A 23373-nucleotide genomic window follows, 5' to 3' on the forward strand; every position below is an offset into this window, starting at 1 on the left:
GAATCACTGTTAATTAATTAGCATAAACCTCTGTCAACTGCATGTTAGCCTCTCAATACTTGCATAAACTAATTTGTTTACAAAATTTATACAGCTTGAAATGTAGGAGATATAGGAAATAGCTTTAATGATATTGGAGTAGGTTAAGGCAATGTTAGCTAGTTGTTAACTTTTCCGTATAGCTTATATATTTTTTATGTATGTATATGTATTCGTTTAAATTTATGCAGCTGTATACATTGTTCACACACACACACACACACAATATACAACAAGTAGCCCTGTTAAAGCCATGTTAACACTATTCAAGCAAACAAAACCCTACTGGCAGCCATTCCAAATTAAATGCCATTAAAGGCAACAAAAGGCAGCGTACACAATATGCACAAAAGGCTTCCTTCAATTAGCTATTAAATTTTATGAAATAACGTTTAAGTCGCGGCATTTTCGAGCGCTGTTAAGTTAACATACAAATAGCTTGGGAACACTGCACGCTAGCGCTTGTCATGGGAACAGTTTGAGTAAATAAGTCGACAGAAACAACAAAGTCAATTAAATGCAGTTGATAGAGTATTTAGGCTGCAGACAGACAGACAGACAGAAAAAAATCGCAAAAAAAATTGATTGCAATTCGATTAGCCATAAGCTAGAATATCTATATAAACTGCACACTTGACAGTCTCAGTTTGGCTTTTTGACCTAAATATATGGAGTCAGGTTGTTGTTGTTGTTGTTGCTGTTGTTATTGTTAAGGCTTTTTGTCATTGGGTGCTCAATTAGCGCCGTTTACAACCTGCAGCTCGCATGCGAGCGAACTCTGCCCGTTTCGGAGGGCAGCGGCCTTGCTCCATCGCTCATCATTGTTGTCTCGTTTCTCTCCAAAATTTATGCACGAAACCGAAAAAAAAAACTCGAAAAAATCTGTGCTTTTGTGTTTTGTAACACGTAAATAGCTATATATACATATACAATATATAAAGATACATTTATTTTGAATATTTGTGCGACCTTGGCATTCAAGCGTCCAAATATGGATAGTTCATGTCTGTGTGAGAAAAAAATGGAAAAAAAACAGGCTTTCGAATTGACTAATGAAATGCATGCCAGTTGAGTGCGATTGCAATTGGAATTGTAATTAAATTGACCGACTCGAATATGTATGTATATGTGTAGTATATTGTTATGTTGCCTTCGAGTAAGTCAACTTTGCCATTGAAGCACTTGCTGCAAGTGTGGGCGTTGCGTATACGCCGTGTGTGCGTGCGTCAATTCATGTATGTGTGTGTGTGTGTGTGGGCGAGACAATGAGTCGAGTTGTGAACTGATTTTGGCTTTATGACTGTACCGGGGGTGCTGTAAATGCACAGACGTCCAGGCCTTTAAAGGCCTTGCGGAAGAACAAACGAACGAACTGCGAACTGGGAACTGTCCAAGCATACTGCAGCAGGCCCTGCTTGAGGAACTTATCTAATGTGTACACATATAATTATATATGGAGAGAGATTTCTATTATATATGCTCGAGTGTAATCGATAGTTCTATTGACTGCCCGACCCATTGACTGAGTAAACGTCGCATTGTTAACAGTTTCGCTTCAATGCACGCTTAACTCTTATATAAGAGCTTCTCTATTGACCAACCCATAATATAGCAATGTGCGGGGGTCGGCTAAGAAGTTTGCGTTCTAGTAAATAATATATGAACTGATATGTATAAAGTAAATGATAATATCAAATGATGTATAATATAATATTTTATATATATATATATATATTTATATATATATATATATATATATATATATATATATATATATATATATATATATATATATATATATATATATATATATATATAATATGATATATAATATTATACAATATATAGCCTTATATTATATGAATAATTTATAGAAAATTTTATTAAAAAATTTAAATGTCTTTGTTTATAAATTCTCTAAAACCTATAATTTTTATTTTTACTGTCTTCTAAAAGAACTTTCTCATATATGTATATTTTAATTTATACTAAAAATTACTACAAATAAAAATTTAGCTAAATGGATTTTTTTTCTCTAAATTGACTAACAAATTTCATTTTACATTCGTATATATGCTTTCATTCTATATTCTTTTATTTATTTTAAATTTATTTATAATTTATTTATATTTTATTTTTTTGCTTCTTCAAGATTCTACCATTGGAAATTTATTTTTCTTTATAATATCAATTTTCCCGATCAATATAAATTTATTTTCGTCCTCTTCTAAGTAAATATACTTGTACATTTACTTTATATTACTTTGCCAGCCCTTTAATAAATATATTTTAATTTGCCCATCTACCTTATTTCGCCTTCAGCTAACATTTGAAAGTCTTATTGAACAGCCCTCGCCTGCTTACGTCTATTCGATATTCGACTCACCTGCATGCCCGTCTCGCGCAGATGCTCGTTGACCCAGTTGCGAAAGGTGTTCGCCTGGATCTCCACCCACAGGTCCTCGTTGCCGCGTATGTTCATGCCCTTGGCGGCGGTGCCCTCGGGACTGCGAGCCACCAGGCCGGCATGTGTGATCTTTTGGGTCTCGGTGGTGCCGTCGCTGTTGTGCTTGAGCAGGCCCGCGTGCGTCACCTTGGCGCCCTTGATGTCTTTGACGTCCATTGTGACGATCTCTTCTGCCCGCCTCTCCTCTCCTCTCTCGCTCTCTTCTCCTCACTTCACTTCACTTTCGTTGCGTTTCACTTGCCTCAGTTTCTATGCAATCTGGGCTGGCAATTGTTTCATTGTATTTGCCTTTATTTCTGTTTATTGGTCTTTCAATAATTTGCAATGCCTTTAAATAAATAAATATTCTTTTCGATTGTTAATTGAGCAACGCGATTTCGTTTTCGATCTCGAGTTCGATTTCCGAGCGCACGCGATCATTGCCCAATGCGAACTGAGCGGCTAACACTTTGGGCCCCACTTGCTTTCGGGCCAAAACAAACAGCAGGCGCTGACGAGTGCAAAAACAATGACGTCATGCCCGAGCTTAAAGCTCGACTCAACAGCAGCAGCAACAGCAACAGCAACAGCAGCGGCAGCAACAACAACAAGTGCCACAAAAATGTGGGCATGCGAATCGGAATCCGAATCCGAATCTGAAACTGATTCCGAATCCGAATCTGGCTGTGTAGAAACAGGTTTAGAGCGCTCGCTCCACAGCCACAGCGAAGCGAGCGAAAAGGAAAATTGAAAAAAGTATCTGACAATAAAGCACACAAACAACTACAAAACGCCAACAACAACAACAAAACCAGCAAAAATTCACTTAGTTTGGAATTTCGCCGTACAAAAAAAGACAACAACAAATTTGTGATCGCTCAGTGCGAGGTGGGCAGCGTCTAAGAAATCAAGTAAAAATAATATACAAAATTTATAATAATAATAAAAAATAAATAGAAAAAAACTAGCAAGAGTGCAGCAGGAGTAGGCAGTGCATGACTGCGAGATACGCTGTAAAGGCTGCTACTCAGTTATATATAGAGTTAAGCAGAGTATATATTTAGCTGACGGACTGAAGCTGATTCGCTCTGAGATCTGTCTAGTAAAAGCTAAAAGCTAAAAACTTTTACGAGCAAATCATAGATATTGACAGCTTGAAAAAAGCCAAACAAATTGCAAATTGAGTTAATTCATGAATACAGCTGATGAGAGCAAAGTAAAGCTCTCTAAAGTTACACAGAATTTGAGATATTCAGCCCAGGGGCAGCTGGTTTTATGAACTAATAAATAGATAAATGATTGAATGGATCCTAAATGGAATAGATTTGTAAATGTAAAAGATGGATTGATGTATCTAAGAAGCAGATGCAGAGAAAAATAGAAGGATAAGCAATCAAATGGATGAATAAACAGCTATTGGTTACGTCTTATTCAAATGAGCCATTGAGGAATGTACATATCTTCCTGAAACATAGAAGTGCCCATCCAGCTGGCATATATAATATAGCACCTGATACACCTCAAGAGCAAAGCTTGAGCTGATTTGCTTTGCTTGCATTAGATTCAACTCTTCAAAAACAAAGTTAATTACATTTCTCTAATCAAAATCAAAACACCCGCGTTACACACTTTCTTTATATAGAGGGTATAGATAGTGTGTGGTTGTATGCTGTTGTTGTTTCTGCTGGCACAGCGTAGGAAACTGTAAGTCTTTCACAACAGTCAGAGCCACAGCCACAGCCACAGCATGGAGCAAGTTTAGAAGGCCGTCAAGGTTTCTGCTTACAGCCCATATAGGCATTGACAACAACGATGTATGTATGTATATATGTGCGTGTGTACATATGTTTCAGCCCGGTCTCTATGGCCGTGTCTGGCTGTCTGGGTGTTTGGGTGGGTGTCGCGACTCTCTACGCGCAGCCCAAACACAATTGCAATTGTGTGGCCAATTGATCAATGTGGACGAAATTTCACTTCACTTTTACCGCAAGCATTTTCTTAGCCAAATTGAAAGCGGCCTGCAAATGCGCTAATTGCCAATTGGCACTTGATGAGACAATTAGCAAATGATGCCAAAAACTAACTGCGGTTGCCCCTGCCAAATGCTACTCGACTACTCGGCCAAAGAACTCTAGAAGCACTTCATCTGTGAATGAACTCCACATAGATACATACATACATATATATATAATATATAATATAAACATACATATAAGCCATATACGTCGCACTAGTCACTCAGCATAGATAGATCATCTTAAGAGCGCTGCTCACATTTCATATACCAAAAATAACATTTTTACGTTTTGTTGTTTTATTTGTGCATATTGAGAAACAATTTGTGTTGAGCGTGTTTACTTTATTTCGATGATGACATCACGCATCTTTCATGGAAGCACAGCGACAAGTTGAGTTTGTACAAAAACTGATTGAAAATAAGCAAGAATCAGCCAGATGCGGGTATGCGACAAACAGCTGCCCTGTAAGTCGCCCCAAGACTCTGAGTCATGCACATAACATGATGTAAGTGGGAGGGGATGTGCAGAAACTGTTAAGTGAGATGTTGTTTCTACTTGAATGATGACTTCTGTTAAGAGAAATCTACATATATGATTTTATGCATGTATATGTATTTTCTGTAACTTCCTTAGTTGGGTATTTATGAATCATTTTCATAGACCAAATATTATGTGTAGATCTAATCTGTCTACATATGTATAACAAGTCAATAATCTATTCTTGTTCATTACAATTAAAATGTCAAGTGCTTAACAGTCTTTTAACATTTATATAACATGATATGCCAGCTAATGCTTATTCACTTGACAGCATGTCAGATATGTTAAGAGACTCTTTAGTTGCCAGAAATGTTAATTAATATAGTCTGTAATCAAATTGATGTTAGCTACTCGTTAGAAGTCTCTTAAGTCCCTCTCCTATATAAAAGAAACTACAGTCTGCAGTCTGCTTGCTGTAAGCGTTGTAGAGTGAGAGAGAGGCAGACAATAAGAGAGGGAGAGCTTATTCATAAGTATTTGAGTGTATGCATTAAAATGCATTTGCATTATATTCATAGGCGCTGTTGTCATACACAGTTAACAGTCTGTTAGTTGGCGCTATGTAGAGAAATTTTAATATCATAATGTTACAGGCAAATGCCATAACAGAGAGCTTAACATTATTTAACAAATTCCTATATATTCTCATGCTCATACCAAGATTTAGATCATGTGACGCTTATCGATCTCAAGTTCTGCCTGCCTCATGATACCCTAGCTTGCTGGCGCATCAATTTTCTGACTTACAGGGTATAATTACATTACAAATGGCGTTGCGCAAATTGCATAAATTTATATAGACAGCAAACAAAAATACAAAATTGAAAAGCAACAAATACAACAATAACAAATTTGTTGTGGAAGTGAATTCCATATGAGCAAACGGTCAACAGAGGCTGTTAGAAACGCTTTAGTAAGGCCGCCAGCGAAATGAGTTATGGATTTATGTACTCGCAGTAAATGAGGAATGTAGTAGAGATATATATATAAAGCTATATACTATATGTGACTGAAATTGAACTCGACTCAATTCAAGTGAAGTCAATTGCGAGCTGTTGCTGCTGCTGTTGTTGTTGTCGTTGTTGTTTCTGATGTCATATCATTGCAATTGGCATTGGCAATGAACCTGGCCGTAATTAGTTGCTGTTAATGAGCACGCGTTCTAAATCGAGTCATATTTAATTTGTATTTTTATTTCATTGTTGTTGTTGTTGTTGTTGTATTTCTCTGCAACTGGGACTTTATTTGCAAGGTCATGGGAATGAGCACAGAGAGACTCTAACTTTTAGCTTCCACTTTAACAGCCAGCTCATAGTTGAGGCGAAGCCAGCTATTTGCACAGTTGGTCAAGAGAGCAAACAGTCAACGAAAGTGTTTGACTTAAGTTGCCTCATTTGGCCGTCGTCGTTGTCATTGTTGTTGTCGTTGTTGTTGTTGCTTTTTGTTAACATCTTTAACGTGACTGAGTCGAGTCGAGCGGCTTGTTTGTGCCGAAACAATACGTTTTTTTTTTTCTCGTCTCGATAAACACGCCCAGTTTTAGTTTTAGGGCCGCATGCCATTTACATTACGTAAGCTGCACAAATATATGTTTATGTACTTTAGATCAAGTCACTAAATTTGTATCTTATTTTGCAAGAATTTCGCCTGCTGTACGTGTGGGCAGTTTCTCTCTTTTTTTTCCATTATTATTTTTTTTTTTTTTGTCAATCTCTGGCATTTTTGTCGATACGTTTCGTTTCGATTCGATATTTGCCTGTCCGAAATTCGCCTTGCCCAAACACCCACACACGCACACCCACCTGGTGGTGCTGTGGAGCTGCTGCTGGTTCAACGCCTCGTTCTAAGCGTGGGTGACTTTTCAAGTTTGATTTGCGCCAAAGCCAAAGCCAAAGTGAGCAACAAATGCGCATTGAATTGTGAATGACTTTAATAGTGTGAACACTAAAAAACACAACAACAAGAACCAACTGTAAGTTACGACATTTTTTCATATCTGTTTTAACGCTCTGAGTATGCGTGTGTGTGTGTGGGGAAGTCACTCGAGAATTATAATAATTGCTCTTGTGTGGGCTAGAAGTTGATTCGAGTAATTAATGCCTAAAAGCCAGAAAGAGCTGAACTTATTTCACAGTTTATTTTATTTTATTTTTATGCATGGAGGAGACAACACTCAACGGAGCAGCATAATGCTTGACATAGAAATATCTCAGTTACACTTCAGAGAAAACTATTTAAGGCAAGTAATTGATAGTTGTCCAAATCTAGGCTAGAGAATGTGAACTATATGGAATTATGTGTAGGTATATAAGACGGAGAATATTTTCATTGCAAATCATGAATGAAGTTGCCTCGTTGTGTGTTTTCTACTACTATTGTATATAGTTTTAGTCAAACCTGATTTGAATCATATGAAAAACCTGGTTTATATGCTTTGGCACCCATTTGTTTCTTGTTTTTAAATTACTTTCATTAGAGTTTTGTTTTTATGAATTTTGCAGAAAAGAAAGTTAACATAGAATTAACATGTTTTAAAAGCAATTTATAAATGATGTTCTAAGTGTTTGTAAGTTAGCACTTTAACTAGATGTTTAAGCTTTTGTATTACGAAACTGATGACAAATGAGTTTATGTATATCGATATCAACATTTGCTATTAAGATTACAGCGCCTTTACATACTTATTCGTCTATTAATGACGTTAGAGTTAATAGAAGTATAATAGAATCGCTTTTGCTGCTTTCATGGTCAGCTGGAATAATGTTACTGTGTGATGTTAAAGGCATGTTAAACTCTGAGCAAAATATACAAAGGTCCCATTGAAGCCCTAACTCTGTTAAAGAATTGAAGCATATAAGCCTTTTATATGATTCTAGTCATATTCGACGTGACAGAGAATAGAATTACCTATAATATCTATCAAACGTAATAATTCGTTACTCTGTTAGCCCACTCTACGAAGGCATCCTAGTTAGCTGACGCTGATGTGCTGTGAACAGAGCTGTTAATAGTCTGTTAATATGCAAATCAAATTGCATTTCTCTTATGTTCATTGAGATTATAATATATATTTATATATATATATTGTATACTACACACGCTCTTAACTCTTTCTATATAAATATAGTGCATATAAAGCCATCAACAAACAACTTTAGCTTCTACCACAAAATTGTTTAAATATTTCATAAATTTCAAATGCCAATAAATTTAACTGTAATTATCATTGGCTTTGCACGATATTCATATTATTAATTTATGAAATCGCCTTGTACGCTCTTGCTTCAGCTTTTGGCATATGGCTAAATGCTATCTCAATTGACTATGTAGCCATTATTTATCTATAAATTTTAGCTAGCGGACACGCCTTGAGCCAATGTGGCAGCTCATTAACGTTGCGTTTCCTATGGATTGTTTGCAAACGAGCGTTTTATATTTTATTCGTATTATTATTATTATTATTTTTATTCGCTTTATTTGGGGTGTGCATTTATTGCTGTTCATAAATAGAATAAAGAATAGGCACACACACACACACGTATATATATGTAGTTATGTATGTATGCAGTGAGCACACTTGAGGCGCGCTTCAAGTTTGTGTCTTCAGTCATTTGATTTATGCCGTTAGACGTCACCAAAGCGCAGCCGCGAGTGTGTTCTATTGTACTCTTTTCTCTTGTCTTGGGTTTGTTTTTGTTCTTTTTGAGATTTTAATTTTTGCTCATTATTTTCCACACACACTCGACTTTTTTTTAGGGAGGGAAGCCACTTAAAGCAACAACAACAACAACAACAATGACGTATAACTGCGTGCTAGGCAGTCCATAACAGCCCAATTACCATTAACTAACTGCAACTGAATGCGAGCCAACACGAGCCGGGAGAAGCAAAGAAAAAACGGCTACAACTAAAAACCAATCGAAAAACCAGATTTAGATAAAGATTCCAACAGCAAAAAATAACTTTCGGTTTTTTTTTTTTTTTTTTTTTTTTTAATTTTGCGCGTCGTCTAGCGGCATTACGTAATGGGCCAAGAAAATGCAAATACAGCTAAGTTATAGATAGACAACGTACATACATACACACATAGGTAGTCATGTATGTATGTATGTATTTGAAGACAACGCCCGCACGCTCGCTCGACTTTTGATATTTGCACGCCCTCTAACAGCTATTGTGAACTGATATTATGTTTTATAATACTGTGAATGCCGTTGCTTTTGGTTCACACGGCTCCGAGTTTCACGTGCTTAACATGGCTATAGAATATCTATATATATATCTAAACCTATATGTGTAGCGCTAATATATGCCTGAAAATTAGAACAGCACGTTAGGCATGCTGGGAATATGCTTTAAACTTGGCCAAAAGCCAAAACAGTCAAGCGCGGAGTTATGCATAAATATTTGTGTTGGAGGAATGCGTGCACTTTTTTTTTTAGTTTTTCGTTAAAGATATTTTTTTTTTTCGGTTGAGTTTTATGGTTAAGAAGTTTTGCTTTAGCCCAAGTCAAGCGGCATTTAATTTTTTTATTTTTATAGCATTTCTCATTAGCTTTTTAAATTTTTCATTTTCATTTTTTATTTGTTTTGTTTCTGTGTTTTTTTTTTAGCACTTGTTCGCTTCGTTCGTTTGCGCCTCTTCTTACACTTGGCTCTCGTTGCGGGCCTTTTATTGCCTCGTTTTTTTTTAGCTGTTGTTATTGTTTTTGTTGTTAGGTCTTAATATTCGTTTTGCTTGTAGCTTTGTGGGATCAAAAATCAACACGTCCAGCGCGCACGAGCTGTTCACAACGACTGAATGAGACTAGCTTAGACACGCTTTAAGCCAAGTTATTTCCAGTGCAGCGCAAAGCTTTGGAAGCGCCACTTGTGGACGTCATCGTCATCGTTTCATTCCACGATTCGCGATCTTGGCTTGTTTTGCTTAACTGCTTTGCTTTTGCGCTTTTGTTTTGGGCTCTCCATTCGCCTTTACCAGTTACCAGTTGCCCTGAGAGCTGAGAGTGGCGAGTGGTTTTCGTGGCGTTTCCGTTTATGAAACGCATTTTGGTCTGTTCTGAAATATTTTTTGTATCTCTCTTGTCTTATGCTCGCTCATAAAATAGTGAGAAGAGGGAGTATGTGGTGCAGTTTTGGAAGGGGGATTTGAGTGGATGAGTTTCAGATAAATATATGAGTTGAGATGAGATGAGTTTATGATAAATATGGACTTGCATATATAATATCTGAGATTTTTTGAGCACATATATTTATTCTTTAGATGTTACGAAGAACTCATAGTACTTTATGTCTGGTAATAATATTTTTAATTTAATAGCTTTTTGTTGAATTTGTAAGAGAAGTTGGACTAATTAGATATATATAGTTATCATATATTATATATATGATATAATATATTATATAGTTATCAGATAATATTGATATGCAAGATCTGTATGCAAATATAATATATCTGACATTAAAAATCGAAATGAATTCTTCAGATTAGTCAGTTTTAGATTATTGAGATTCAGATTATTCAAATAAAGCTTCTTCAGATCGTCCTATGTTACTTTTCTTATTTACTTACCCCTGAATGAATTCGCTGCTTGCATTCTTATAAACTCTCTCTTTCTTTCACACTGCAAGCGAGCATTGTGCAGTCGCTCACAGCCGTCTCGCGTGCTCTTATTTGATTTTCCCACTCTATTTTAATGGACTTCACGTTAATTATTGATGACTTTGTGGTTTTTCTCTCCTCGTAATTGAACAATTCGTTGACTCGCTGCGGCTTATTTCAAAAGTTATTGATTATAAAAAAAAATAAAAATACAGAAAAAAGTAAAACGCAGCTTGAGCTATTAACCTTACCCCGTCCCTTACTTACCCTTAGTGCCAGCCCTAGCTCATAATAAGTCGAAACAATAAGTTTTCTTTCATTTCTCAAGAATTTCTTTTTTCTTTTCTTTTGTTTTGTTTTGATTTTATTTGTATTTTTTAGTGTTTTTTTTTGTGTATTTTGTTTTGTTGTTCGTTTGTTACCCTTGCAGTTGTTTCTCTTGTTTTGGTTTTTTTTTTTTTTTTTTTTGGCTTGTGGCTAAACACACACACGGCTTTAAAATGCTGTTCTTTGTTTATATATATAGATGTATATATATATATGATCGAACTGAACGATCATAAGTACATAATTATTTGGGTATACAGGTGTTTTTAAGATAAGCTCGATTCACTTGCTGCAAATCGGCGCTGCTCTGAATATTATCTTTAAAAAATGCCATTAATTTGTTTTCATTTGTTTTCTCGACTTTTTCGATTTTTAGTTATGATTTGGCTTTGTCTTCTTTTTACTGCTGTTCTTATATTATATTCTTTGTGTTTTTATTTTATTTTTTATTATTTTTGGTTTTGTTTTATGAATGAAGTCATGCTGAATTAATTTATTGTATAACCTTATAAATTAATTAATTAATTTATAGTCACAAAATAAAGCTATAAATTTTTATATTTGTTTTTTTTTTTAATTTTTTTTTTTTTATTGAATTCATAAACTTATTTCGCACATCTCGCAACTGTGAAGTTCTAAGATCCAAATATTTCTTCTATTATAATTAGCAACAACACAACCAAATCGATGTAGTTTCTTCTCTTTCTCTAACCACTTTCCTTAGCCCCCTCCCCCGTCCCATCCCATCCCTGCGGTCCCCTAACAAATGGCATAACAAAAGAATCCAGAGGTTAACTCAAAGCCGACCCAAAAACAACAAAAACTACCGAAAGGCGTAAGTTAAATATTTGGATTATATGTATATGCTCTCGTCTTATGTGTGCTACGCTAAGAAGCAATAAGTTTCATTCAATATAATATTATTAAATAACGTTCTCTTTCTCTCACTTGACTAACTAAAAAATCAAAATATCTTCAACAATTTCTTTATGCATAAATTTGTTTTCTCATTTAGTGTTCGTTTATAGTTTTTGTCTCATTTTCATTTAAATACTTTTTTTTTTGTCTTAGATGAAACCCCATTTTTTATGTTTATTGTAATTATTTAATGTAGGCATATTAATGAATAAACTTTTTTTTATTTTCATTTTTGGTTTTTGATTTCTATAATAATAAATTGCAATAATGCTTCGAAATGCAATTAGGTATTAAACTATGAAAAGGAATTTTGTAAATTTTGTTATAGCTTTATTTTTGTTTTTTTTTTTTTTACGTAAATTAGAGGAAAAAATCTAAGAAAAAATGCTAACAAAATGAATTTTGTTTTTCATATGGAATTTCCATCCAGCAGCATGAAGTTTTCAATTAAGATTTTCTTGTGTTTGTTTGTAGGTCTTTTTTTTTTTAATGGGATTTTTGCTCACAGTTGGAGCGACAAATAGCACATTAACTAGCGGCTTATAGACACTCAATCAATCAATCAATCAATCATTGATATACTTAATGTAGTAGCCTAGTTTCATTTTGTTTTTGTTTTTCGTATATACTCGTAAATATTATTTCTTTTCGATTTGAGTGTGTAGTGTAGATGGGTGTGTGTGTGTGTGTGTTGACACAGAACATTTGTCTGAAATATTATTTTTGGTCTTCTCTTGTACAGATCTAATTGGTAACTAATTAAGTTATATCTAGAATTCATTCATTTTCATTTCATTTCATTTCTGTTTCTGTTTTGTTTTTCTTTTGTAATATATCTAAATTCTTCGGTCTTCGATCACTTAAGCCTGCAGTGCGTTCCCATATTATGGGTTTACCAAAAATCATCGCTTAGTTCTGCTACAGAACTTACTCTACAGCATCATCATCATCTCATCATCATCATCAACATCGTCAACATCATTAGCATCTTTGTTTCGTCTTAACTCAAATGTGATTTTCAGCATTCGTTTTATAGCTTGGCAACTAACTAACATTACAATACATTTAGATCTTTCAGTTAAGAGTAACTATATATATATCATATATTATATATTATATTAAATATATGATTTTATACCCAATGCCATATTACATATAATATTTACTAATATAGTAGTACAATATAATATTGCATTAAAAGTTCTTCGACTGCTTTTTTTCTCCCTATTTAACTATTGTTTTAATTTTGTTTTTTTTTAATGTTTTATGTGTATGTTTTTTCTTCTTCTTTTTAGTATTTTTTTTTTGTAATGTCTGTTGTATGCTGTGGCAGTTCTTTTCCAATAGTACAAATATTTTGCATTTTTTTTTTTGGGTTTTTTGTCTTACATTTTTTCGTCTTTAAATATTATTTTCAATTTTTTAAAGTAAATCGTTTCCCATATACACATCTAGTAAATTTTTTGTTGTTTGTCAAATTACAATTAGCAAATATTACATTACGCTAATTATTCATATTAATTTCAATTTTTAATTAAATTATTTGTATAGTAATTACCGCTATTTGCGTGTTTTGTTTGTGTTTGTGTCTTTTCAAGATAATTATTTGTAGTTTTTTTTTCTCGATTTTTTGTTTGTTTTCATTTTGATATTCTCCAATTGAATCCTTAGAAAGATAATATTTACAATGCAAATTACATACAATGCGCAATGGATTAATAATGTTGGTTTTTAAATTATTACTTTTTATTTGTTAATCTAATTATTAAAATTAGCGAAGTTCAAACAAAACCCTAATGATGCTATATACTCTATGCGTATAATGTAAGTGTGTATGGCAAAAAGTTTTAGGTTTGTTTATATATATATTTATGTAATTAGAGATAGATAGATAGATAGATAGAGAGAGAGAGAGTGAGACAGAGGACTACAGCTAGAGCTGTTAAATAACAGTTTATATGGCTTGACTCCATGAGCTGCTTATCGGAATATCTATTAAAGCTTTTCCGATTTCGACTAATTTAATCGTTTTAATCTTAGCTTAAGTTTAAGTTTGTCTTTTTGGTTTTGAATTTGCAATTTGGTTTACTGGTTATTAGAATTATTTTGTAGATATTAGATTTATGTACATATTGCATTGACCTATGCAGACCTTAGTGGCAGTGCCCTTTTAGTGGGAGAGGGAGGGGGGTGAATGGTGAATGGCCTTTTGTTAGCCAGCACTTTGCGCTCTTTTGTCTCTTCTAGTTTCTCCAAACTGCCATCTCATTTCTCTTTTGTACTACAGCGAGCAATATTTGTTGTTGCCTTTGTTGTTGTGTGTTGTTGTTTGTGTTGCATTGTTGCTGGCGCGTTGCATGCGTCGCAAGATTTGACCAGTTTGTTGCAGTCGCAGCAGTCGCTGCTGCTGCTCCTGCTCCTGCTGCTCCTGCTGCTGCTGGTGTTGCAGTTGCAGTTGCAGTTGCTCTTGCTGCTCCTGTTGCTCCTCCCTCGTTGTGTGGCTGTTGCTTGTGCTAGCAGCTGCTGCTCCTGTTCGCGTCGGGGTCAGTTGGTTAGTAAGGCAATTTGGCAATATTTCAACCGCATGCACAACAATCACACACACACACACACACACACACAATCACATACGCACTCACACACACACACACACAGATATAGAAACAGTATAAAACACACATGTACAACATATTGTGGGCGTATGGGGGCGTGACACACACACGAACACAGTGAGTTTGAGAGAGCAAAAGAGAGAGACAGAGAGATAGAGACAGAGACAGAGAGTATGATGCAAATTCATATGAGGCGCATTTCGTAGCGGGCGGCAGCTCCACGCCCATTTCTCAAATATATATATATAATATATATATTGTATGCATTCTTTTTTTGGTTTTCTTTCGATTTTCTTGTATGAATCATGGAGTCATGAGGAACATGATATGTACACCATACCGATCGGCTGATGCTGATGGGGCAGCACGCTCCCGTGTTATATGATACTCTCGCGATTCCGTTCCAGCTCCTCGGCCTCGTTCTCTGGATCCACGCTGGACGTGGACGAAACGCCACAGATTTGCATTTCAATCTCAGCCAGACGATTTTCCAAGTCCCATTGCTGCTGCGAGAGCTTAGTGTTTAGAGCCTGATTCTCTGACTCAACGGTATGGAGACGTTCTCTCAACCGCTTAATCTCATCCTCGAGTGCCTCATGAGAGCCGAGCAGCGGTGTGGTGCCGCCGCCAGCGCCACCCACGCCACCGCCATAGCATTCCAGCTGCGAGCTCGAATCGCAAATGTGACCTGGGGGCGACAGAGAGAAATGGAGAGAGAGAGTGGGGGAGTGGGAGAGCGAAATAGATAGTGATTGGCATGAGTGAATGTTGAGTGGTGTGGGCTTCCATGTTGGCTTACCTGTATGACTCGGTTGCGACTGCGGCCGCATTGAGTGGTGCGAGGTGGCGCGGCTCCTTGGCCTCTCCTCGGAGCCGTGTGCGCTGGGACTAATCGAACGCGGCGAGTCGGTGGCACGCACCAAATGCTCCGTATAGCTGCGTGGACTGCAAGCATTCAGTGTGGAATACGCAGCGACAAGGCAACAATCAAGACTCACCTGTAGCCATGTGAATGGGGCAGCTGCTGCTGCTGCTGTTGTTGTTGTTGTTGCTGCTGCTGTTGCTGTTGCTGCTGATGTTGCTGTTGCTGCTGCTGCTGCTGTTGCTGCTGATGTTGCTGCACATGATGCAGCATATTGCCGGCAGCGGGGGGCAGCCACATGTCCTCCAAAGTGGTGCGACCGCAGCTCTCCACCAATCCCGGCGTTGACTGGCAACGGCCCATGGCAACTACATTAAAGTATTTGACTGTGTTTTAAAATCAAAAACGTTCACACCGCAAAACAATTGGGGAAAAAGTTGGGAAACAACGAAAAGCAAAAGAAACAATCGATTTGTGTTATTCAGAATTAGGGGGAAGTCGTATTTCGTATTCGTATTCGTATTCTTATCGATACACTCAGAGAAAATTGCTGTTTGAAGTCTTGTGAAGTTTTCAATAAGATAGAGAATATCTTGAACGATAATATTTATATACAATATTAAAATGTTATATTCTAATTTTTTTCATGTTGAAAAAAAAAAATATTATTTAAAAAATTCAAGTGTTTTGATATAAAAATAATTTTATTATAATTTTTTTTTTAATATTTATTATTATTTTTTTATTTAGTTTTTATGGTTTGTTAATGGAAGTTTTACGAGTTCTAAATATTCTAAAATATTTAGAGAGTATTTACTTAATTTATTCATTAACTTTTGAGCATGGAATATTGCAAATATTTCTGTTTACCACATTTTTAATAATTAATAATTCTTAATACTTGAAGAAAATTGAAAATTCATCAATAAAATTAATCTTTTTTTGTTATAGTCTTTAAATTACTTTTTACTTATTAAATTGTTAATTTCAAATCACTATTCATTAAATAAAATTTACTTAAATTTCCTTCAAAGTTTCTTCACTTCTTCGAGTGCATCGAATTTTCTCTGAGTGTATCTGGCACATGCACTGATTTCATTTGGTTTCAATTTCGAGCGGGGCGTGTGCTGTTTTGGGACTGTGATTCCGCTGCAGTTGTGCAGCAGCTGCAGGTCGAGTTAATGACTAGATGAGATGAGATGAGATGAGAGTTCTCCTACCTTTCTCCAGTGGCGCCTTCTTGTATTTCTCCAAGCGCTTGACGGCTATCGATTCGAGACGAACGCGAGCCGCCGGATATTCCTTGAGCACGTCCCACATGTCCTTTTTGCTGAGCACGAACAGATCGCTGTAGCCCACTGAGCGGACGCTGGCGGTGCGTCTGTTGCCTGTTGCAGGGCAGCAGCAAAGTGCCGCAATGTGGCAAGTTGCATTAAGTTGGCAAATGTGGCAAAGTTGCACGTTTGCGCGCGACAAAACAATCGAAGAGAATGCAGCAGGTGGCGAGGGGGGGTGGGGGGACATAAAAAGTTTAATATCAATAACTTGCCAAAGGTATTTTATGTTTATTATTGTGCTTGTTGTTGCTGTTGTTCTCTGTTGTTCTTATTGTTGAGTGCACACACAAACAAAGACACACACACACACACACACACACACATATGCACACATTAAAATTGCATGCCAACCAGAAAGGTATGCAGGCAATTGGTTGCAAGCTGCACAGTTGAATTGGATTCAGATAGAAAGACAGTTTGTTGCAATTGGAAATTGGAAGTTGGGCAATTGGGTTGACAGTTGCACATAGAGAGGGCATTTATTGGATGCACAAGTGCTACACGCTCACACACATACAGCAGCTACATATAGATAAGTTATGTATGTGTCTGTGTTGCCTGTCTGTCTGTCGTTTCGTTTCGTTTGTCGCTCGTGTTGGGGCCACCATTTGCTACAATCAAGCAGCAGGCAGCAGGCAGCTAGCAGCTAGCAGCCATAACAGCAACAGTTTACTCAGCTCAACAGCTAAATTTGTGCTTTGCATTTTTTATGGCATACAATTTGAAGCTGCGACCTGCTCAGTTCCTGAGTTGCTCTTTCAGCAAGAATTTCAATCTGAATACGTAACTATTTGCGCAGAATATTTACATTTCCGCTTTTACTTGTTATACTCTTTAGACTCTTTAGAGTTCAAGTTAATATCTGCATTAAATTATTGTCAAGTTCCATTAGGTAAAGTGCTAGAACAGTCACTTTTCACTTAACTAGCTGTTAAATATTTGCACCGCAGAGCGTTGCCACCTAGTTGTAATTCATTAATATTGAGCATGTGGCTATGCCGAAAAGCTGAATATCAAGTTGACTTCAAAAATTATGTTTAGTGTTGCAGCTGGTAAATATCTACTATGGCGTTGCCACCTTGTTAAAAGTAATCTGTAGCTAAGTGTGAACATTAGAACAGTAGTTTATATGAGAATTATAATAGCATCATAGTTACAAACTAAAAATTTTGGAAATATAGCGTGGCCAACTTATTTTAGGCACATATGGCAACACCGATAAGCATCATCTAGATAAGCATCAACACTAACCATACTGGCATCATCTTTATACATCGACTTTAAACATATTCCAACTATACGCATTATAATATAAAAGACAGTGTTGCCACCTAGTTTTGTCTTAAAAGTAAAAATTAGCGCCGGCTGAATTGAGTGTAACAGCTAGTCTACATAAAAGTTTATGTTCAGGAACTTGTCAGATATCATTGTAAATAATAAGTAACAGTGTTGCCACCTTGTCTGACATACTTTATAGCTAAGCATAACCTTGATATTAATAACTTCTATTTATTTTTGACAGCATCTACCTTAGAAGCTTATAATTTTGACACGAAAGAATTATATGGTGTTTGGGCGTTGCCACACTGCTGATATTTACAACTTTGGTAAACTTTATCAAAATCCCGTAATTTGAAGTTGCCTCTAAAATCGTTCTGCCAAACTGCTACGTAAACTATATGCAGAATGCATAAATTTGGAATACCTTAAAGCTGTAGTGAAGTTGTAGCAAATGTTGTTAACTGTTTAGTGTAATTGAATAGAAAAAGTTGGCGTGCAATTTGAAAAATATTTGAGTATAAATGTGTGTGTGTGTATTGGTGTCCGCGTGTGTATGTGTGTGTTTTGGTATTTGTGTGTGGTGCATGTTTAATTGTGGCAACAACAGGGCATATACTTAATTTAAAACACAATTCAAAACGTTTAAATTACGGCCAGGCAAAGCAATACAACAACGACTCACACAGTTACAGTTAAGAGAGGCATGGAGACAGTGGTTGGGCTGAGTAGAAAAATAAATTTAATAGACAATATTCGATCACAACTACGAGACATAGAGACTGTGAGAGTGAGTGAGAGAGAGAGAGAGAGAGAGAGAGATAGGAAGGACTAATTGGATTGTGTAGAGAGTGTGTGTGTGTGAGGGGAGGGTGGGGTTTGATGAAAGCGCTCAAGTCATGCAGGTAAACTAAACGATTCGATTCAAGTTTCGCAACGGCAGCAACAGCAGGTGACAACAGCTTGACAGCAATTTGGCCAATTGTCTGTCAAGCAGGAGTCGACAACTAATTGAGCTAGACGAACCAAAAAGTTTTACTTAACTTTTGTCAGCCTTTTATCAAATAGAATTAAGTTGCTCAGTTGCTGCTGCTGCTGCTGCAAATCGAATTAGGCAGCTGCAAGTCAAGTATGCAATGCCTGCCACACACACACACATAGACATAGAGGGAGTGAGAGAGTGAGAGAGAGAGAGAGAGAGAGAGAGAAAGAGAGAGAGAGAGAGACTCATATGGGCACATGTTATGCATGCGCTAAGATTAATTTTGTGCATTGTTATTAATTAAATGCCACAAATAAGAGCTATATATATATATATATTTCTATATATACACACATATATATATTTGTCAGCACGTGACTTATCGCTACAATTTGCGTTCACTTTTAGTCAATTGTGACAAGGCTTTAAATTGCGCCCACTTGAATTTTGGTTTTGGTTGCAAATGAAATCAAAATTTACTTTGACATCGACAATAAATTGCGCATTATTATTGCTGATTTAAGCCGATTTTATTGCAGTCTATGGCAATTGTTTAATTTTTCAATATATATTTATAGTATATGCAATATATATTGTGTTTGCAGCTCAATAAAACGTGGTGCATGCAGGTGTAATAATTGCATTTGCCATTCATTAATTTTGTGTGCGGCCAGCAGGGCATTTAAAAGAGACAACAATAACTTGTTGTTTATTCATGTATGCGTGTGAGCGTGTGTCTGTGTGTGCTACAAAAACGCATTGCATACTTTTAGGAGCGGCCTGTGAAAACAATTTTTCGGCACAAAACTGTAAAAATATGTGAAGGAGAAACAAAAATTGTTTTGCATTACTGCAAACAGTGCATGAAAACAGAGCATAAAAAAGTTAAATAAAACAATGTTAAAATGTAATTTAACTATGACTACAGCTAGACGATGTTTAAATAAACTAACGGAGCTGAGTGGGAAAGAGGTCAGAGGTAACTTAGCTGTATGTAGTTGTAAGGCAAGTCTATTATATACACGATGGCCGTTGAATAAGCCTTGTCTATGCCTCATAGAGTTCAAAGGCTAAGCTGTGCGTGCTTCGAGCCTTGACTTTGTAGCTGCTCTGGGCAACACGAAACTCCATACAAATACCTAATTTAGCACACCTGGCGCACATGTTAGCTTGATAAGATTTTTTTGACATTTGTGTTACATATTTGAAGTGAAATATTCTTGAGTAGGGTCAAGATTTGATTGAAAAACGCTTTGGACAGCTGATTATGTCAATCAATGGAATAGTAATATATGAGTAGTATTAGAAATAGTAGTATATAGTAGTATATAGTAATATATAGTAGTATATAGTAATATATAGTAGTATATAGTAGCATATATAGTAATATATAGTAGTATATAGTAATATATAGTAGCATATATAGTACAATATAGTATTAGATCGTGGTAAATTTGGTAGTATTTAGTAGTATATAGTAGAAAATAATAGTAGACCGCATTAAATTTATTAGTATGCTGTAGTGAATCGTAGTATATTTAGTAGTAGATTGTTGGTATACAAATTAGTAGATGGTAGATTATCTTAGAAGATTGTAAAGCAATAGGGTTTTATATATGCTATCATATGATATAGCATAACAGACCCAATAGCAAATGCTAAAGACCCCCGCTGTTAGTGTATGCAAAAGCAATTGAAAATAAATATATATATAATAAATTAAAAATAATTTCGAAATATTTACTGCAATTTGTTTTACTTTTTTTTCGGATGTTGGGATCCATTGAATTTTATGCCAAAGAGGGTAAAACTAATTAATTAATGTGCGAAATAATGAAGACAGTGATAAAGTGGATGTGATGAGAGTGTGAGTGTGAATGAGTATGGGTGTGAGTGTGAGCGTTAATACAAGATAAGTTAGTTGTGCGACTAAATGAAACGCTTGAAGAGCGTTGGCTCACTTTAAAGTGAATTGTGCAAAGGAATATATAATTAACGGGACTTTGTTTTGTATATCAGTAAGTATACACATAGAGTTATATATATATATATATATATATAGAATATATATAGACGAGCAAAAACACTTAGCTAAGAAATTATTGATTAAAAACTTGTTGTGTGTGTTTTATGGTTAATTGCTGTAGATGTTCATTGTATTTTTTGTTGTTTCTGTAGTTGTTGTAGTTACGTTAATTCATTTTTTTGTTTGTTTGATTTGATTTGTTGCTATTGTTCCGCCTGTCGCACTAAAACGGGATATTTACCAAGTTCTTTACCTGCGGTGCCCATATTCAGTATACTAATTTCGCCGAAATAGGAACCTGCCTTTAACGAGGCCATCACCGTCTTGCCATTGTCAGCGACGACCTGTAATCGTCCACGATTCACAATGTACATCTCCTTGCCCACCTCGCCTGCAAAGCACAGAGAAACAAAGACACAGACAGAGACAGAGAGAGAAAGAGAGAATGAAGGAGTTATTCAGTTGTAAATATAAATACATGTATATAATTATATATATGTGTGTGTATATAAGCTGGTCAGTTACCTTTGCGGCAAATGTAATCGCCCGGAGAGAAGAGTACGGGTCGCAGTCGCAGCACCAATTCGCAAAGGAAACCCGCTTCGGTATTTTGAAAAATCTCAACCCGCTTAAGTGTATCTAAATGGACGTTAATTGCTATTTCAGCCTGCAAAACAGAAACAGAAACAGAAACAGATATAGCAACAGTAACAGAAACAGTATTAAGAGCGAGAGGGAGGCAGAGGGAAGGAGAGGTTCGGCTCTGTTACACAGAGCATTAAAGGACAACAGAAGCAACAAAAGGAAAGGCAAGAAAATAAGAATGAAAGTAAAAGAAAAGCCCGGCAACATGCCACACCAAATGGACAATTCGTGTTGCCACAGCAGCTGCTGTGAAAGCGAACTAGCAGCAGCCTCCTGCTGGAGCAGGAGCTGCTCAGCAGGGGCAGGGGCAGGAGAGGGGAGGAAAAACTGTAACTGCGGCAGATTATTTACCTTTAATTTATCAGGAAGACAGGATACGGCGCGCTCCTCGTCTGAGCACTTTTGCGTGAGCCACAGGTAATCGAACCATTTGATGACCTTCACCTGCAGATGATTCGGAACACGCCGCATGCGCATGTACGTCTTAACTCCGTCCAGCTTGGCTGCAAATAGCAAAAGTACTCGATACATTTAGCACCTACTTTCTCCATAGCTATCTATATCTCGTTACATATACATACATACGTATGTATGTATGTATCTCATACAAAGTAGCTTATAATATATGCACGCTTGTTTGTGCTTTGGATTACACGCAAATCGAAACGGTTGCCGCATACGAATGTCGAATGACCAGCGGCATTTTGGGTGCGGATGCTGGGCAACGGCTACGCCCAATCGCACCACCAAAGCCAACGAACAGCCACCTCATCCACCACTAATCGCTATGGCTTCCGACCAAATCAGCGTTTTGTTCTGCATAAATTTCATTATGCGCCCACACTGAGTGAAAAAGTGAGCTTCAATTTGTTCTTAATATAGGAAATTTGAATGTGATATTTCTTTGAATTAGAGTTAGCCTAAAATATAATTTTTATCATTTAAAATTATATTTTTTTTATAAATTTACATACATATTTAACAGAATTTTCTTTTTCGCACATTTTTTAATAAGCTAAAAAATATTTATTTTCATTTAATACTCACACTTTTAGCATAAATTTTAATATATTCATAAATAAACATTTTCAAGAATTTTCTGTATAAAAAGGCGCCTACACTGAGAGAAAATGCTGCCTAAAATCTGTATCATAATATTTATTATAGTCTATATTTTTTAAACATTTTATGCAGCCTTTGTGATCACATTTTCTCTCAGTGTAAGTGCCCTATTGTGCTTTAGCTGATTAGCCAAAAGTTTCAACATGAAAAGAAATTCAATTGGCACCACCTGGCGTATGCGTAATATTAGTCTGTAATTAGTTATGGCTATTAGGAAATGTTTTCTGCTCTTGGGAATTTGTAAATGCTAGTGAATATTAGCGAAAACAAAAAAGAAACAGAAAACAAAAGAGAAGATTCGATAACAGTTGTTCACCACAAAAATTGTGCTAAATGCACAGTCGGAGCAACGTTTACAGAGTGAATTATCGAAACTTACGTACGTTTGCGACAGCTAAGTGCAGTTCCGGACTTCTTTGTTTTGCTCTCAGGCGCTGTGTGAATGGATATGCGTGTGTGTGTGTGTGTGTGTATGTATATATATTTGAGTGGATAACCAAGCGGTGCTCGATGAGAGGAAATTAAATCTCTACTTGGCTCAACGTCACAGGCAACAAATATTGACACAATTTGTCGATTGACAACTGCGGTTGGCTGTAGATATTGGTGGTGTTGTTGT

General features: G+C 36.1%; 2 protein-coding genes across 15 annotated transcripts in view; both read right to left on the minus strand.

Moving 5' to 3' along the window:
• jbug (filamin-type immunoglobulin domains fbug) overlaps window positions 1-10044 on the minus strand; it is a 32151-nt gene extending 22107 nt beyond the window's left edge. Inside the window, exons 1-2 of one of the 3 annotated variants that reach the window (XM_018011404.2) lie at window positions 9693-10044; window positions 2426-2834 (exon numbers count right to left, since the gene is read on the minus strand). In XM_018011404.2, the coding sequence (XP_017866893.1) occupies window positions 2426-2662 (237 nt within the window). In that variant the 5' untranslated portion in view covers window positions 2663-2834; window positions 9693-10044. Of the gene's footprint in view, window positions 1-1345; window positions 1454-2425; window positions 2835-9692 lie in introns of those variants that run through there. The other 2 variants (XM_018011405.2, XM_089469580.1) reach the window with 2 other exon arrangements.
• Window positions 10045-10954: 910 nt separating this feature from the next.
• LOC108616304 (uncharacterized) overlaps window positions 10955-23373 on the minus strand; it is a 96477-nt gene continuing 84058 nt past the window's right edge. For 7 of the 12 annotated variants that reach the window (XM_089469593.1, XM_089469592.1, XM_089469591.1 and 4 more), the window contains exons 7-13: window positions 21984-22135; window positions 21513-21654; window positions 21229-21378; window positions 16585-16752; window positions 15501-15750; window positions 15302-15447; window positions 10955-15190 (exon numbers count right to left, since the gene is read on the minus strand). In XM_089469593.1, the coding sequence (XP_089325719.1) occupies window positions 14880-15190; window positions 15302-15447; window positions 15501-15750; window positions 16585-16752; window positions 21229-21378; window positions 21513-21654; window positions 21984-22135 (1319 nt within the window). In that variant the 3' untranslated portion in view covers window positions 10955-14879. The remainder of the gene's footprint in view (window positions 15191-15301; window positions 15448-15500; window positions 15751-16584; window positions 16753-21228; window positions 21379-21512; window positions 21655-21983; window positions 22136-23373) is intronic. The other 5 variants (XM_089469595.1, XM_018011409.2, XM_089469587.1 and 2 more) reach the window with 4 other exon arrangements.

The sequence above is a fragment of the Drosophila arizonae genome, chromosome 5 (assembly GCF_054131065.1).
Source record: "Drosophila arizonae isolate 15081-1271.41 chromosome 5, UAZ_ARI_1.0, whole genome shotgun sequence".
Lineage (NCBI taxonomy): Eukaryota > Metazoa > Arthropoda > Insecta > Diptera > Drosophilidae > Drosophila > Drosophila arizonae.